At 37.6% G+C, this 19,971-nt stretch overlaps 1 protein-coding gene across 12 annotated transcripts in view; it reads right to left on the minus strand.

The window, feature by feature from the left end:
• The window catches only part of NUDT6 (nudix hydrolase 6), a 60,315-nt gene that overhangs the window by 33,158 nt on the left and 7,186 nt on the right, over positions 1-19,971 (minus strand). For 11 of the 12 annotated variants that reach the window (XM_033419386.2, XM_033419382.2, XM_033419379.2 and 8 more), the window contains exon 3: positions 17,718-17,773. The exons of the other annotated variant lie outside the window; for it this stretch is intronic. Coding sequence is in view for 10 of the 11 variants with exons in the window: in XM_033419382.2 (XP_033275273.1) it covers positions 17,718-17,773 (56 nt within the window). In the remaining variant the exon portion in view is untranslated. The remainder of the gene's footprint in view (positions 1-17,717; positions 17,774-19,971) is intronic. 12 annotated transcript variants of the gene reach the window in all.

Below are 19,971 nucleotides of genomic sequence, written 5' to 3' on the forward strand. Positions count from 1 at the left end.
ACATGCTGCAATGAAGAGTAGGCCCCGCTCACCACAAATAGAGAAAGCCCACACGCAGCAACAAAGACCCAACGCAGCCAAAAATAAAGTTAAAAAAAAGATTATTAATAAAATTCAGACTATTAATAAAATGAAATTTACTAAGATCATTAATAAAATAAATAATAAAAGTTTATTTATTAATAAAATAAAAAAGACTATTAATAAAATTCAGATCACTGTAACAAGGAACTATAAACTAAAAATGAACCAAACAGACAATTCAATTACTGAGATAAAAACCAATCTAGAAGCAATGAATAGCAGACTAAATGACACAGAAGGAATAAGTAATCTAGAAGACAGAATAATGGCAATCACCCAATCAGAACAGCAGACAGAAAGACAAATGAAAAAAAATGAAAGCAACATACGAGATCTATGGGATATGTAAAGTGTGCCAACCTATGCACAGAAGGAGAAAAGAGAAAAAAGGGTATCAAAAATGTATTTGAAGAAATTATGGCTGAAAACTTTCCAAACCTTAAGAAGGAAACATATATCCAGGTACAGGAAACACAGAGGGTCCCAAACAACATGAACACACACAAAGACATATCATAATTAAAATGGCAAAAGTTAAAGTGAGGATTCTAAAGGCAGCAGGAGAAAAACAAAGAGTCAGTTACAAGGGAACCCCATAAGGCTATCAGCTGATTTCTCTGCAGAAACTCTGCAGGCCAGAAGGGAGTGACATGATATATTCAAAGACCTGAAAGGGAAAAACCTGCAACCTAGGATACTCTACCCAGCAAGATTATCATTTAGGCGAGAAAGAATTTCTCAGACAAGCAAAAACTGAAAGAATTCAGCAATACTAAACCTATCCTAAAAGAAATACTGAAAGGTCTTCTCTAAATAGAAAAGAAGCAAGAACCTATAGAGAAAGAAAAACACAATAGGACAGGCAAATATATGAAAGGATTGAAAATTAAATAAGCAAGCACACAGATTTAAAAAACAATAAAAAAATTGTAAAAGTGATTATAACTAGAACAAACAGTAAAAGGGTAAGCATGAAGATGCAAAACAGGATATCAAAATCACAAAAAGTGGGGGAGGGGAGTATAAAAATGTAAATCTTTTAGAATGTGTTTGAACTTGCATGACTATCAATTTAAAGCAGATACAGTTATGGGTCAACATACTTGTAAACCAGGGTAGCCACAAATCAAAAACATACAATAGATTCAAAAAAACTAAAAAGAAACTCAAGCAAACTAAAAAAGAAAACCATCAAATCACAAAAGGAAAAAAAAAAGAAGAAATGAGCCAAAAAGAGCTACAAAAACAACTGGAAAACAAGGTTTTAAATGGCAACAAGTACATACCTATCAATAATTACTTTATGTGTCAATGGACTAAATGCTCTGATCAGAAGACACAGAGTGACAGACTGGATTAAAAAAAAAAAACCTATAATATGCTGTGGACAAGAGACTCACTTTAGGGTGAAATACACACACAGGTTGAAAGTGAGGGGATGGAAAAAGATATTTCATGCAAATGGAAACCAGAAAGCAGGGGTAGCAATACTCGTATCGGACAAAACAGACTTTTTTAAAAAGTCTACAAAGAAAGACAAAGATGGACACTTTATAATGATGAAAGGGATCAATACAAAAAACCTGATATTACACTGTAACATATATGCACCCAATATAAGAGCACTTAAATATATAAAACAAATACATAACAGACATAAAGGGAGAAACTGACAAAAATACAATAACGGTAGGAGACTTTAACACCCCACTGATATAAACAGACAAATATTACAGACAGAAAATCAATAAAGCAACAGAGGTCCTAAATGACACAATAGACCAGTTGGACTTAATTGATGTCTACAGGACACTACATCCAAAAAAACCAAAATAAACATTCTTCTCAAGTGCACATGGAACATTCTCTAGGATAAAACACATACTAGGACACAAAACAAGCCTCAACAAATTTAAGAGGATAGAATTTACCTCAAGCATCTTTTCTGACTACATGAAACTAGAAATTAACCACAGAAAGAAAATTGGGAAAAGAATGAACACATGGAGACTAAACAATATGCTACTAAAAAACCAGTGGGTCAACAATGAAATCAAAGAGGAAATCAGAAAATACCCTGAGAAAGACGAAAATAAAAACAACCTTACAAAATCCATAGGATGCAGCAAAAGCAGTTCTATGAGGGAAGTTCATAGCGATACGGGACTTCTTCAAGAAACAAGAAAAATCTCAAATAAACAACCTAACCTACCAACTGAAAGAATTTTAGAAAAAGAAGACTGTACAAAATCCAAAGTCAGCAAAGTCAGCAGAAGGAAAGAAATAATAAAGATCAGAGAGGAAATAGAAGAGAGATCCAAAAAAACAAAAGATCAATAAAGGCAAGAGCTGCATTTTTGAAAAGATAAACAAAATTGACAAACCTCTAGGCAGGTTCATCAAGAAAAAAAAGAGAGAACCCAAATAAACAAATTAAGAAATGAAAGAGAAGAAATAACAACTGATACGACCAGAAATAAGGAAAAAAAAACCTAAGAGAATCCTATGAACAGTTATATGCCAACAAATTGAACAACCTAGAAGAAATGGACAAATTTTAGAAACATACAGCCTGCCAAAACTGAGTCAAGAAGAAATAGGTAACTTGAACAGACCAACCTCTAGATGTGAAACAGAATCTGTAATTAAAAAAACTGCAAACAATAACCCAGGACTGGACGGCTTCACTGGGGGATTCTACTAAACATAGAAAGAAGACCTTATACCTATCCTCCTCAAACTATTCCAAAAAACTGAGGAGGAGGGAACACTCCCAAATTCATTCTATGAAGTGACCATCACCGTAATACCAAAGACACTACAAAAAAAGAAAATTACAGGCCAACATCTTTGAAGAACACAGATGCAAAAATCGTCAACAAAATACTAGAAAACCGAATCCAACAATACATACAAAGATCAAAAACCAAGACCAAGTTGAATTAATTCCAGGGTTGCAAGAATGGTTCAACATATGCAAATCAATCAACGTGACACACCACATTAACAAAAGGAGAGACAAAAACCACATGGTCATCTCAACAGATGCAGAAAACGCATTCCACAACATTCAACATCCATTCATGATAAAAACTCTCAACAAAGTGGGTATAAAGGGAAAATATCTCTGTAATAAAAGCCATTTAAGACAAACCCACAGGCAACATAATACTCAATGGTGAAAAGCTGAAAGCCATCCCACTAAATTCTGGAACAAGATAAGGATGCCCACTCTCACCATTTCTATTCAACATAGTATTGGCAGTCCTAGCCACAGCAATGAGACAAGAAATAAAAAGTATCCAAACCAGAAGGGAAGAGGCAAAATTGTATTTATACGCAGATGACATGATACTCCATATAGGAAACCCTAAAGACTCCACACAAAACTATTAGAGGTTTACCTCCTCCCACAAATACATCAGAAACACAAAGCCAAGTGGAATGATTCACACAGAACATCTAGTGAATGCTGGCAGAATGGTCAAGAAAACTTCCACATAACCGAGTTAAGACAAAAGAATAAAGGAAAAAAAAGAGAGAGAAAGGAATCCAATGGGACCTGAGCCCCAGGGAGGGAGCTGTGAAGGAGGAAAGCATCAAATAAAATACAAGGGAATCCCCATAAGGTTAACAGCTGAGTTTTCAGCAGTAACTATTCAGGCAAGAAGGAAGTGGCACGATATATTTAAAGAGATGAAAGGGAAAAACCTAGAACAAAGAATAATGTATCCAGTAAGGCTCTCGTTCAGATTCGATGGGGAAATCAAAACCTTTACAGACAAGCAAAAGCTAAGAGAATTCAGCACCACCAAACTAGCTTTACAATAAATGGTAAAGAAACTTCTCTAGGCAGAAAAGGTCACAACTAGAAACTAGAAAATTATGAATGAGAAAGCTCACTGAAAGGCAAACATACAGTTAAGGTTGGAAATCATCTACACACAAATATGATAGGAAAACCAGAAATTGTGAGCAAAGCAGAGTACAAACGGAGGATATTGGAAATGGTTTGGAAATTAAGAGACCAGCAACTTAAAACAATCTCATATATTTATGGCCTGCTACATCAAAACCTCATGGGAACTGCAAACCGAAAATCTGCAATAGATACACACACAAAAAAAGAAAAAGCAATCCAAACACAACAGAAAAGATAGTCATCAAATCACAAGAGAACAAAAGAGGAAGGGAAGAAAAAAAACCCTACAAAAACAAACCCAAAACAACTAACAAAATGGCAATAAGAACATACATATCGATAATTACCTTAAATGTAAATGGATTAAATGGCCCAACCAAAAGACAGAGACTGGCTGAATGGATACAAAAACAAGACCCATATATACGCAGTCTACAAGAGACACATTTCAGATCCAGGAACTTATACAGACTGAAAGTGAGGGGATGGAAAAAGGTATTCCATGCAAATGGAAATCAAAAGAAAGCTGGAGCAACAATACTCAAATCAGACAAAACAGACTTTACAGACTGTTATAAGAGACAAAGAAGGCTACTACATAAGAATCAAGGGATCAGTATAAGAAAATATAACAACTGTAAAAACATATGCACCCAATAGAGAGGAACTCAGCATATGAGGCAAATGTTAACAGCCATAAAAGGAGAAACTGACAGTAGCACAATAATAGTGGGGGACTTTAACAACCCACTTTCATCAACAGACAGATCATCCAGACAGAAAATCAATAAGGAAACACAGACCTTAAATAACACGTTAGACCACATAGACTTAATTGATATTTACAGAACTTTCCATTTGAAAGCAGCAGAATACACGTTCTTCTCAAGTGCACATGGAACATTCTCCTGGATAGAGCACATCTTGGGCCACAAATCAAGCCTCAGTAAATTTAAGAAAACTGAAATTATATCAAGCAACTTTTCCAACCACAACGTTTTGAGATTAGAAATCACATACAAGAAGAAAACTGTAAAAAACACAAACATGTGGAGACTAAACAGCCAATGGACCACTGAAGAATTCTAAGAGGAAATCAAAAAATACCTAGAGACAAATTACAATGAAAACACAATGATCCAAAACCTGTGGGACACAGCAAAAGCAGTTCTAAGAGGGAAATTTATAGTGATACAAGCTTATCTCAGGAAACAAGAAAAATCTCAAATATACACCCTAACCTTATACCTAAAACAACTAGAGAAAGACGAGCAAACAAAACCCCAAGTTAGTTGAAGGAAAGAAACCATAAGGATCAGAGCTGAAATAAATGAAACAGAGATGAAGAAAACAACAGCAAAGATCAAAACTAAAAGATGGCTCTGTGAAAAGATAAACAGATCTGATAAATCTTTTGCCAGACTCATCAAGAAAAAAAGGGAGAGAACTCAAATCAATAAAATTAGAAATAGAAAAGAAGTTACAATGGACAACACAGAAATACATGAGATCATATGAGACTACTAAAAGCAACTATATGCCAATAAAATGGACAAATTCTAAGAAAGGTCCAATCTCCCAAGACTGAACCAGGAAGAAATAGAAAATATGAACAGACCAATCACAAATACTGAAATTGAAGCTGTGATTAAAAAACCCCCACCAAACAAACGTCCAGGACCAGGTGGCTTCACAGGTGAATTCTACCAAACATTTAGAGAAGAGTTAACACCTCTCCTTCTGAAACTCTTCCAAGAAATTGCAGAGGAAGGAACATTCCTAAATTCATTCCATGAGGCCAAAACCAGACAAAGATACCACACACACACACACAAAAATTCACAGGCCAATATCACTGATGAACATAGACACAAAAATCCTCAATCAAATACTAGCAAACTGAATCCAACAATACATTAAAAGAATCATACACCATGATCAAGTGGGATTTATCCCAGGGATGCAAGGATTCTTAAATATCCGCAATTCAATCAGTGTGATAAACAACATTAAGAAACTGAAGAATAAAAATAAAAAAAAAACCCTATGATCATCTCAATAGATGCACAAAAAGCTTTTGACAAAATTGAACACTGATTTACGATAAAAACTATCAAGAAAGTGGGCACAGAGGGAACCTACCTCAACATAATAAAGGCTACATATGACAACCCTACAGCTAACATCATTCTCAATGGTGAAAAGCTGAAAGCATTTCCTCTAAGATCAGGAACAAGACAAGGATGTACACTCTCACCACTTTTATTCAACGTAATTTTGGAAGTCTTAGTTACAGCAATCAGAGAAGAGAAAGATATAAAAGGGATCCAAATTGGAGAAGTAGAACTGTCACTGTTTGCAGATGACATGAGATTATACACAGGAAATCCTAAAGATGCTACCAGAAAACTACTAGAGTTCATCAATGAATTCAGTAAAGTTGCAGGATACAAAATTAACACACAAAAATACCTTGCATTCCTATACACTAACAATGAAAGATCAGAAAGAGAAATTAAAGAAACAATCCCTCTTACCATTGCATCAAAAAGAATAACACACCTACCAATGAAAAAACGACAATCCAAAACCTTTGGGATGCATTAAAAGCAGTTCTAAGAGAGAAGTTTATAGTGATACAAGCTTATTTCAGGGAACAAGAAAAATCTAAGGAGGCAAAAGACCTGTACTCTGAAAACTATAATGTGCTGATGAAAGAAATGGAAGATGACACAAACAGATGGAGAGACATACCATGTTCTTGGATTGGAAAAATCAATATTGTGAAAATGACTACACTATCCAAAGCAATCTACAGATTCAATGCAATCCCTATCAAATTACCAATGGCATTTTTCACAGAACTAGAATAAAAAATTTTACAATTTGTATGAAACACCAAAGAACCTGAAGAGCCAAAGCAATCTTGAGAAAGAAAAATGGAGCTGGAGGAATCAGGATCCCTGACTTCAGACTATACTACAAAGCTACAGTAACCAAGACAGTATGGTACTGGCACAAAAATAGAAACATACATCAATGGAACAGGATAGAAAGCCCAGAGATAAACCCACCCACCTATGGTCACCTAATCTATGACAAAGGAGGCAAGAATATGCAATGGAGAAAACACAGACTCTTCAATAAGTCGTGGTGGGAAAATTGGACAGCTACAAGTAAAAGAATGAAATTAGAGGGCTTCCCTGGTGGCTCAGTGGTTGAGAGTCTGCCTGCTGATGCAGGGGACACGGGTTCATGCCCCGGTCCGGGAAGATCCCACGTGCCGCGGAGCGGATGGGGGCCTGTGAGCCATGGCTGCTAAGCCTGCGCGTCTGGAGCCTGTGCTCCGCAACGGGAGAGGACACAACAGTGAGAGGCCCGTATACCGCAAAAAAAAAAAAAAAAAAAAAAAAAAAAGAATGAAATTAGAACACTCCCTAACACCATACACAAAAATAAACTCAAAATGGATTAAAGACCCAAATGTAAGACCAGACACTATAAAACTCTTAGAGGAAAACATAGGAAGAACACTCTTTGACATAAATCTAAGCAAGATCTTTTCTGGAGATTTTATCGAAGATGGCGGAAGAGTAAGATGCGGAGATCACCTTCCTCCCCACAGATACACCAGAAATACATCTACACGTGGAACAACTCCTACTGAACACCTGCTGAATGCTGGCAGAAGACCTCAGACATCCCAAAAGGCAAGAAACCCCCCATGTACCTGGGTAGGGAAAAAGAATAAAGAATAAACAGAGACAAAAGGATAGGGACTGGACCTGCACCAGTGGGAGGGAGCTGTGAAGGAGGAAAGGTATCCACACACTAGAAGCCCCTTCGCGGATGGAGACTGTGGGTGGCGGAGGAGGAAAGCTTCGGAGCCACGGAGGAGAGCACAGCAACAGGGGTGCAGGGGGCAGAGCGGAGAGATTCCCGCACAGAGGATCGGTGCCGACCAGCACTCACCAGCCCTAGAGGCCTGTCTGCTCCCCCGCCGGGGGGGCGGGGCTGGGAGCTGAGGCTCGGGCTTCGGTAGGAGCGCAGGGAGAGGACTGGGGCTGGCGGCGTGAACACAGCCTGCAGGGCATTAGTGCGCCACGGCTGGCAGGGAGGGAGTCCGGGGAAAAGTCTGGACCTGCCAAAGAGGCAAGAGACTTTTTCTTCCCTCTTTGTTTCCTGGTGCGCGAGGAGAGGGGATTAAGAACGCTGCTTAAAGGAGCTCCAGAGACGGGCGCGAGCCGCGGCTAAAAGCGCGGACCCCAGAGACAGGCATGAGACGCTAAGGCTGCTGTTGCCGCCACCAAGAAGCTTGTGTGTGAGCAAAGGTCACTATCCACACCCCCCTTCCGGGGAGCCTGTGCAGCCAGCCACTGCCAGGGTCCCGTGATCCAGGAACAACTCCCCTGGGAGAACGCACAGTGCGCCTCAGGCTGGTGCAACATCACGGCGGCCTCTGCCACCACAGGCTCGCCCCGCACTCCGTGCCCCTCCCTACCCCCGGCCTGAGTAAGCCAGAGCCCCCGAATCAGTGGCTCCTTTAACCCCGTCCAGTCTGAGCGAAGAACAGACGCCTTCTGGGCGACCTACACGCAGAGGTGGGGCCAAATCCAAAGCTGAGCCCCTGGGAGCTGTTGAGAACAAAGAAGAGAAAGGGAAATCTCTCCCAGCAGCCTCAGAAGCAGCGGATTAAAGCTCCACAATCAACTTGATGTACCCTGCATCTGTGGAATACATGAATAAACTAATCATCCCAAATTAAGGAGGTGGACTTTGAGAGCAAGATTTATGATTTTTTCCCCTTTACCTCTTTTTGTGTATACATCTACGCTTCTGTGTGAGCTTTTGTCTGTATAGCTTTGCTTCCACCATTTGTCCGAGGGTTCTATCCGTCTGTTTTTTTCTCTTAATAATTTTTTTTTATTTTAATAATTTAATTATATTTTATCTTACTTTATCTTCTTTCTTTTTTTCCATCCTTCCCTCCTTCCTCCCTCCCTCCCTCCTCTTCTTTCCTTTTCTTTTCCCCTTCTTTCCTTCCTTCTTTCTTTCTCCTTCCTTCCTTCCTCCCTCCTGCCCTCCCTCCCTTCTTTCTTTCTTTCTTTCTTTCTACTTCTACTAATTCTTTCTTTCTACTTTTTCTCCCTTTTATTCTGAGCTGTGTGGATGAAAGTATCTTGGTGCTGCAGCCACGAGTCAGTGCTGTGCCTCTGAGGTGGGAGAGACAACTTCAGGACACTGGTCCACAAGAGACCTCCCAACTCCACATAATATCAAACAGCGAAAATCTCCCAGAGATCTCCATCTCAACACCAACACCCAGCTTCACTCAACAACCAGCAAGCTACAGTGCTGGACACGCTATAACAAACAACTAGCAAGACAGGAACACAACCCCACCCATTAGCAGAGAGGCTGCCTAAAATCATAAGGCCACAGACACCTCAAAACACACCATCAGACGTGGACCTGCCCACCAGAAAGACAAGATCCAGCCTCATCCACCAAAACACAGGCACTAGTCCCCTCCACCAGGAAGCCTACACAACCCACTGAACCAACCTTAGCCTCTGGGGACAGACACCAAAAACAATGGGAACTACGAACATGCAGCCTGCAAAAAGGAGACCCCAAACACAGTAAGATAAGCAAAATGAGAAGACAGAAAAACTTACACAGCAGATGAAGGAGCAAGATAAAAACCCACCAGACCTAACAAATGAAGAGGAAATAGGCAATCTACCTGAAAAAGAATTCAGAATAATGAGAGTAAAGATAATCCAAAATCTTGGAAGTAGAATAGACAAAATGCAAGAAACATTTAACAAGAACCTAGAAGAACTAAAGACGAAACAAACAACGATGAACACAATAAATGAAATTAAAAATACTCTAGATGGGATCAATAGCAGAATAACTGAGGCAGAAGAACGGATAAGTGACCTGGAAGATAAAATAGTGGAAATAACTACTGCAGAGCAGAATAGAGAAAAAAGAATGAAAAGAAGTGAGGACAGTGTCAGAGATCTCTGGGACAACATTAAACACACCAACATTCGAATTATACGAGTTCCAGAAGAAGAAGAGAAAAAAGAAGGGACTGAGAAAATATTTGAAGAGATTATAGTTGAAAACTTCCCTAATATGGGAAAGAAATAGTTAATCAAGTCCAGGAAGCACAGAGAGTCCCATACAGGACAAATCCAAGGAGAAATACACCAAGACACATATTAATCAAACTGTCAAAAATTAAATACAAAGAAGACATATTAAAAGCAACAAGGGAAAAACAACAAATAACACACAAGGGAATCCCCATAAGGTTAACAGCTGATCTTTCAGCAGAAACTCTGCGAGCCAGAAGGGACTGCCAGGACATATTTAAAGAGATGAAGGAGAAAATCCTACAACAAACATTACTCTACCCAGCAAGGATCGCATTCAGATTTGATGGCGAAATTAAAACCTTTACAGACAAGCAAAAGCTGAGAGTTCAGCACCACCAAACCAGCTCTACAACAACTGCTAAAGGAACTTCTCTAGGCAAGAAACACAAGAGAAGGAAAAGACCTACAATAACGAACCCAAAACAATTAAGAAAATGGGAATAGGAACATACATATCACTAATTACCTTAAATGTAAATGGACTAAATGCTCCCACCAAAAGACACAGATTGGCCGAATGGATACAAAAACAAGACCCATATATTTGCTGTCTACAGGAGACCCACTTCAGACCTAGAGACACATACAGACTGAAAGTAAAGGGATGGAAAAAGATATTTCATGCAAATGGAAAACAAAAGGAAGCTGGAGTAGCAATTCTCATATCAGACAAAATAGACTTTAAAGACTATTACAAGAGACAAAGAAGGACACTACATAATGATCAAGGGATCGATCCAAGAAGAAGATATAACAATTGTAAATATTTATGCACCCAACATAGGAGCACCTCAATACATAAGGCAAATACTAACAGCCATAAAAGGGGAAATTGACAGTAACACATTCATAGTAGGGGACTTTAACACCCCACTTTCACCAATGGACAGGTCATCCAAAATGAAAATAAATAAGGAAACACAAGCTTTAAATGATACATTAAACAAGATGGACTTAATTGATATTTATAGGACATTCCATCCAAAAACAACAGAATACACATTTTTCTCTAGTGCTCATGGATCATTCTCCAGGATCGATCATATCTTGGGTCACAAATCAAGCCTTGGTAAATATAAGAAAATTGAAATTGTATCAAGTATCTTTTCTGACCACAATGCTATGAGACTAGATATCAATTACAGGAAAAGATCTGTAAAAGATACAAACACATGGAGGCTAAACAATACACTACTTAATAACGAAGTGATCACTGAAGAAATCAAAGAGGAAATCAAAAAATACCTAGAAACAAATGACAATGGAGACACGATGACCCAAAACCTATGGGATGCAGCAAAAGCAGTTCTAACAGGGAAGTTTATAGCAATACAATCCTACCTTAAGAAACAGGAAACATCTCGAATAAACAAGCTAAACTTGCACCTAAAGCAATTAGAGAAAGACGAACAAAAAAACTCCAAAGTTAGCAGAAGGAAAGAAATCATAAAAATCAGATCAGAAATAAATGAAAAAGAAATGAAACGATAGCAAATATCAATAAAACTAAAAGCTGGTTCTTTGAGAAGATAAACAAAATTGATAAACCATTAGCCAGACTCATCAAGAAAAAAAGGGAGAAGACGCAGATCAATAGAATTAGAAATGAAAAAGTAGAAGTAACAACTGACACTGCAGAAATACAAAAGATCATGGGAGATTACTACAAGCAACTCTATGCCAATAAAATGGACAACCTGGAAGAAATGGACAAATTCTTAGAAATGCACAACCTGCCAAGACTGAATCAGGAAGAAATAGAAAATATGAACAGACCAATCACAAGCACTGAAATTGAAACTGTGATTAAAAATCTTCTAACAAACAAAAGCCCAGGACCAGATGGCTTCACAGGCGAATTCTATCAAACATTTAGAGAAGAGCTAACACCTATCCTTCTCAAACTCTTCCAAAATATAACAGAGAGAGGAACACTCCCAAACTCATTCTACAAGGCCACCATCACCCTGATACCAAAACCAGACAAGGATGTCACAAAGAAAGAAAACTACAGGCCAATATCACTGATGAACATAGATACAAAAATCCTCAACAAAATACTAGCAAACAGAATCCAACAGCACATTAAACGGATCATACACCATGATCAAGTGGGGTTTACTCCAGGAATCCAAGGATTCTTCAGTATATGCAAATCAATCAATGTGATAAACCATATTAACAAATTGAAGGAGAAAAACCATATGATCATCTCAACAGATGCAGAGAAAGCTTTCAATAAAATTCAACACCGATTTATTATAAAAACCCTGCAGAAAGTAGGCATAGAGGGAACTTTCCTTAACATAATAAAGGCCATATATGACAAACCCACAGCCAACATCGTCCTCAATGGTGAAACACTGAAACCATTTCCTCTAAGATCAGGAACAAGAAAAGGTTGTCCACTCTCACCACTCTTATTCAACATAGTTTTGGAAGTTTTAGCCACAGCAATCAGAGAAGAAAAGGAAATAAAAGGAATCCAAATCGGAAAAGAAGAAGTAAAGCTGTCACTGTTTGCAGATGACATGATACTATACATAGAGAATCCTAAAGATGCTGCCAGAAAACTACTAGAGCTAATCAATGCATTTGGTAAAGCAGCAGGATAGAAAATTAATGCACAGAAATCTCTGGCATTCGTACACACTAATGATGAAAAATCTGAAAGTGAAATCAAGAAAACACTCCCATTTACCATTGCAACAAAAAGAATAAAATACCTAGGAATAAACCTACCTAAGGAGACAAAAGACCTGTATACAGAAAATTAAAAGACACTGATGAAAGAAATGAAAGATGATACAAATAGATGGAGAGATATACCATGCTCCTGCATTGGAAAAATCAACACTGTGAAAATGACTCTACTACCCAAAGCAATCTATAGATTCAATGCAATCCTTATCAAACTACCACTGGCATTTTTCACAGGACTAGAACAAAAAATTTCACAATCTATATGGAAATACGAAAGACCCCGAATAGCCAAAGCAATCTTGAGAACAAAAAACAGAGCTGGAGGAATCAGGCTCCCTGACTTCAGACTATACTACAAAGCTACAGTAATCAAGACAGTATGGTACTGGCACAAAAACAGAAAGATAGATCAATGGAACAGGATAGAAAACCCAGAGATAAACCCACGCACATATGGTCACCTTATCTTTGATAAAGGAGGCAGGAATGTACAATGGAGAAAGGACAGCCTCTTCAATAAGTGGTGCTGGGAAAACTGGACAGGTACATGTAGAAGTATGAGATTAGATCACTCCCTAACACCATAAAGAAAAATAAGCTCAAAATGGATTAAGACCTAAATGTAAGGCCAGAAACTATCAAACTCTTAGAGGAAAACATAGGCAGAACACTCTATGACATAAATCACAGCAAGATCCTTTTTGACCCACCTCCTAGAGAAATGGAAATAAAAACAAAGATAAACAAATGGGACCTAATGAAACTTCAAAGCTTTTGCACAGCAAAGGAAACCATAAACAAGACCAAAGACAACCCTCAGAATGAGAGAAAATATTTGCAAATGAAGCAACTGACTAAGGATTAATCCCCCAAATTTACAAGCAGTTCTTGCAGCTCAATAACAAAAAACACACAACCAATCTAAAAATGGGCAGAAGACCTAAATAGACATTTCTCCAAAGAAGATATACAGACTGCCAACAAACACATGAAAGAACGCTCAACATCATTAATCATTAGAGAAAAGCAAATCAAAACTACAATGAGATATCATCTCACACCAGTCAGAATGGCAATCATCAAAAAATCTAGAAACAATCGATGCTGGAGGGGGTGTGGAGAATAGGGAACACTCTTGCACTGCTGGTGTGAATGTGAATTGGTACAGCCACTATGGAGAACATTATGGAGGTTCCTTAAAAAACTAGAAATAGAACTACCATATGACCCAGCAATCCCACTACTGGGCATATACCCTGAGAAAACCATAATTCAAAGAGTCATGTACCAAAATGTTCATTGTAGCTCTATTTACAATAGCCAGGAGATGGAAACAACCTAAGTGTCCATCATTGGATGAATGGATAAAGAAGACGTGGCGCAGATATACAATGGAATATTATTCAGCCATAAAAAGAAACGAAATTGAGCTATTCGTAATGAGGTGGATAGACCTAGAGTCTGTCATACAGAGTGAAGTAAGTCAGAAAGAGAAAGACAAATACCGTATGCTAACACATATATATGGAATTTAAGAAAAAAAAAATGTCATGAAGAACCTAGGGGTAGGACAGGAATAAAGACACAGACCTACTGGAGAATGGACTTGAGGATATGGTGAGGGGGAAGGGTAAGCTGTGACAAAGCGATAAAGAGGCATGGACATATATACACTACCAAACGTAAGGTAGATAGCTAGTGGGAAGCAGCCGCATAGCACAGGGAGATTAGCTCGGTGCTTTGTGACCCCCTGGAGGGGTGGGATAGGGAGGGTGGGAGGGAGGGAGATGCAAGAGGGAAGAGATATGGGAACATATGTATATATATAACTGATTCATTTTGTTGTAAAGCAGAAACTAACGCACCATTATAAAGCAATTATACTCCAATAAAGGTGTTAAAAAAAAAAAAGATCTTTTCTGACCCACCTCCTAAGGTAATGAAAATAAAAAAATAAGTAAATGAGACATAATTAAACTTAAAAGCTTTTGCATAGCAAAGGAAACCATAAGCAAGACAAAACGTCAACCCTCAGAACGGGAGAAAATATTTACAAATGAAGGTACCAACCAGGGATTAACCTCCAAAATATACAAAGAGCTCATGCAGCTCAATATCAAAAAAACCCCAAACAACCCAATGAAGAAATGGGCAGAAGACCTAAATAGTTCTCTAAAGAAGACAGATGGCCAACAAACACATGAAAAGACGATCAACGTCACTAATTTTTAGAGAAATGCAAATCAAAACTATAATGAGGTATCGCCTCACACTGGTCAAAATGGCCATCATCAAGAAGTCTACAAACAATAAATGCTGGAGAGGGTGTGGAGAAAAGGGAACCCTCCTACACTGTTGCTGGGAATGTAAGTTGGTACGGTCACTATAGAGAACAGTATGGAGGTTCCTTAAAAAACTAAATATAGAATTACCATATGATCCAGCAATCCACTCCTGGGCATATATCCAAAGAAAAGCATGATTCGAAAAGATACATATAACCAGTATTCATTGCAATGCTATTTACATGCCAAGACATAAAAGCAACCTAAATTTCCATGGACAGACGAACAGAAAAAGAAGATGTGGTATATATATATATATATATATATATATACACACACACAATGACTATTACTCAGCCATAAAAAAAGAATGAAATAATGCCATTTGCATGGATGGACCTAGACATTATCATGCTAAATGAAGTCAGATAAAGACAATATCATATGATGTCACTTATGTGTGAAATGTTAAAAAAAAAAAAGAGAGACAAATGAACTTATTTGCAAATCAGAAACAGAATCAGACTTTGAAAGCAGACTTGCGGTTGCCAGGTGGGGGAAACGTCCGGGGGAGGGATAAATTAGAAGTTTTGGATTAACATATACACACCACTATATATAAAATAATCACCAGGGACCTACTGTATAGCACAGGGAACTCTGCTCAATATTCTTTAATAACTTAAATGGGAAAAGAATTTGAAGAAGAATAGATACATGTATATGTATAACAGAATCACTTTGCTGTACACCTAAAACTAACACAACATTGTTAATCAACTATACTCCAAAATAAAATAATAATTAGGAAAAAAAATGTTTTGTTGTTTAAGCTATCCAGTCTATGGTATTTTTGTTATAGCAGCATGAATGGACTAAGACACCATGTCAGCCCCTTTCTGAACTCTGTGCCTTTATATATGCAATTCTAATTTTCTCAGTCTGTTTTTCTACCCCACCTCCCTTCCCCACCCTGGTTTTCGTTTTGTTTTGTTTTGTTTTTGCTTTGCCTCGAATCTCCTACTCCTTCTTCAAGACCCAGTTTAAATGTTACTTCGAAGGAGAAGTCTTTAGAGGCTTTTAAACGTGAAGTTAATTGTTAACAATCTGTTATATGACTACTTTCCCAAATGGATAGTAAGCTACAGGACATCAGGGATACTGTCTTATTAATCTTTGTATTCTTAGCACCTGGCTCAGAGTAGGAGCTTAATGAATATTGAATGAGTGGAATAATATCTTAACAGCTTGTTAGAAACAGAGTTTGTCTTCCTAATTAAATACAGCCATTTATAATTTTTTTGTAGTCATAAAATAATACTTAGGTTACTGTGACATTTTTAAGGACTGGATAAGTGTTTTTTGGATTAAATAAGTATCCAAATGATCAACAACGCCTTAGAAATGACTTTAAAAATATCTTTCTAAGATATCCCATGCTCTTGGATTGGAAGAATTAATATTGTTAAAATGGCCATACTACCCAAAGTGATCTACAGATTTAATGTGATCCACATCAAATTACCCATGACATTTTTCACAGAACCAGAAAAATCCCAAAATTCATATGGAACCATAAAAGACCCAGAATTGCCAATGCAATCCTCAAGAAAAAGAACAAAGCAGGAGGTATAACCCTGCCAGATTTCAGACAATACTACAAAGCTATAGTCATCAAAACAGCATGGTATTGGCACAAAAACAGAAATATGGAACAGAATAGAGAGCCCAGAAATAAACTCACATACCTACGGTCAATTAATCTTTGATAAAGAAGGCAAGAATATACAATGGGAAAAAAACAGTCTCTTCAGCAAATGATGTTGGCAAAGTAGGAGAGCCACATGTAAATCAATGAAATTAGAACACTCCCTCATACCATAGCACCACTATTCACAACAGCCAAGACTAGGAAACAACCTAAATGTCCATTGACAGATGAATGGATAAAGAAGATGTGGTACATATATATAATAGAATACTACTCAGCCATAAAAAAGAACAAAATAATGCCATTTGCAGCAACATGGATGCAATTATGGATTATCATACTAAGCAAGTCAAAAAGAGAAAGATAAATACCATATGATATCACTTATGTGTGGAATCTAAAATACGACACAAATGAATCTGTCTATGAAACAGAAACAGACTCATGAACATAGAGAACAGACTGGTGGTTGCCAAGGGGGAAAGGATTGGGAGAGAGATGGAGTGGGAGGCTGGGGTTAACAGATGTAAGCTTTTATATGTACAGGGGATAAACAACAAGGTCCTAATGTATAGCATAGAGTACTATACTCAGTATCCTATGATAAACCATAATGGAAAAGAATATTTAAAAAAGAATATATATATATATGACTGAATCACTTTGCTGTACAGCAGAAATTACCACAACATTGTAAATCAAGCATATGTCAATAAAAAAATATTGATCAGAGTGAATTAAAAAAATCTTTCTATAATTCTTTGAGCATACCAAAATTCTACACTTTATTTTTCTCTAGATAGAACATTTAGAAAGCAATTTATAAAGCAGAAACAACTTACTTTATTTCGATCTTGTACAACCAATATTTTTCTAGTATTTTCATCAAATACAGCTCCTGTTGGGGGGGGGGGAAGATAATTGAGAAATATGAATTTCATTCACCTCAGACTACTCCCACACTATTACCTGTGGTCATCAAAATCCTACCCATTCCTGAAGGCCTACTTCAAATAACCACCTCATTCATGAAGAGTTGTAAATTTCTCCAGCAAGAAATCAGTTGCTCAGTTATCTAGGTTCTTTTAACAACTTAGGAGTACCAATGGTGATTCTAGCATATGCTAACTCGTAGGATAATCATTTGCATCTCCTTCTCTAGATCATCTATTCCTGACAGTATAAATAATCTTTCTATCCTTTTTTAGCGTTTAGTGTCCAATATTTTTTAAAATTAAGTTTTATTGGAGTATAGTTGTTTTACAATGTTGTGTTAAGTTTCTACTGTACGGCAAAATGAATCAGCTATACGTATACATATATCCCCTTTTTTTGGATTTCCTTCCCATTTAGGTCACCACAGAGCACTGAGTAGAGTTCCCTGTGCTATACAGTAGGTTCTCATTAGTTATCTATTTTTATGCTAGTATTAATAGTGGATATGTGTCAGTCCCAATCTCCCAATTCATCCCACCCCCCTCCCCGCTTCCTCCTTTGGTGTCTATATGTTTGTTCTCTATGTCTGCGTCTCTATTTCTGTTTTGTAAATAAGATCATCTATTAGTGTCCAATTTTAAATGCCTAAAAAGATTTATTGAGTCAATGAATTGACTTTTCCATTCTCATTTTTATTCCTTGAATCACTATGTATAAGCATGGGTTGTGCTCCCTGATGATCCAAATCTCAAATATCTCAATATTCAGTTCAAGACCTCCTCCTTAAAGCACTTAAATTTCTTTACCATGTTATGTACACAATGTTATAACTTACCAATATATTGCTTTGGAATATTCAAGTTCTAGTCCATTGCTTTCATTTACTCATTTATCACATACATTGCCCAGTGTACTAGGTATTTTACTAGATGTTAGGGACTCAAAAATAAGTTTTTGGTTTTTTTTTTCTCTCTTTGGGTAATCCTAGGTCAAAAATACAAATGACACTAATGATTTGTATTAGGTACCTTTAAATGCTTTAATTTTAAAATTATTTGTATTTACATAATGTGGGAAGATACTGTTAAAAACATCTTTTCCGGGCTTTCCTGGTGGGGCAGTGGTTGGGGGTCCGCCTGACGATGCAGGGGACGCGGGTTCGTGCCCCGGTCCGGGAGGATCCCACATGCCACAGAGCGGCTGGGCCCGTGAGCCATGGCCGCTGGGCCTGCGCGTCCGGAGCCTGTACTACGCAGCGGGAGAGGCCACGGCAGTGAGAGGCCCACGTACCGCAAAAAAAACAAAAACAAAAACAAATAACAAAAAAACCGTATTTTCCACTTATTCATCCATTCTTTTAATATTAACCGAGCTCCTATATATAATACATACAGGTTCTATGTATAGCATATTAATTGAGATCCTATTATGTGTCAGGTACTTTTCTAGGTGCTAGGGATACAGTGGTAAACAAAACAAATTCCCCATCGTTATGGGGTTCGTGTTCTGGTGTGTGTTTGAGGAGGTGACAAATAAATAAAAAATTAATTACATAGAACATGAGATGGTGATAAATACTATGTAAAGGTAAAATATAGTAGGGAATAGATATGTGCAACACAAGGAAGAACTATGTTCTCTGAAATTAAAACACCACATTTTAGTATTTCAAAGCCAAGAAGGGAAACCACAAAGTGAGATATAATTTAATGTTGGATTCTATTAGAAAATATAAACTGTAATTTAATTGCACTTTACAAGGGATAGAATGCCAGGAAAACCTATTCTTAAATTTTAATAATTTGTGATGGCTCAAATTGAACTTTTTCCTAATTCACTATAAACATGGGCCAAAATCAGCACTGCTAAACACAATGTGAGCGACCCCTGTTGGTCACAACATAAAAGTTAAATAAAGCCAAAGAGATCAGGGATTAAATAGAGGTTATTATTATATTATAATTAGTCAGGTACTGTACTAAGTGCCTTAGGTGCATTATCTCAGCTATTCCTCATAATAATCCTGTGAGTGGTATAATTTTGAGTGCCCAAGTTCACACAGCCCTAAAACTGACGTCCTGTCTGGGTCCCAAGCAGGTATTCTTCTCACTGTGCGACACTGCCCCTTCACCACGCTACAACTGCCTTTTCAGAGGGCTG

Source organism: Orcinus orca, chromosome 4 (genome assembly GCF_937001465.1).
Source record: "Orcinus orca chromosome 4, mOrcOrc1.1, whole genome shotgun sequence".
NCBI lineage: Eukaryota > Metazoa > Chordata > Mammalia > Artiodactyla > Delphinidae > Orcinus > Orcinus orca.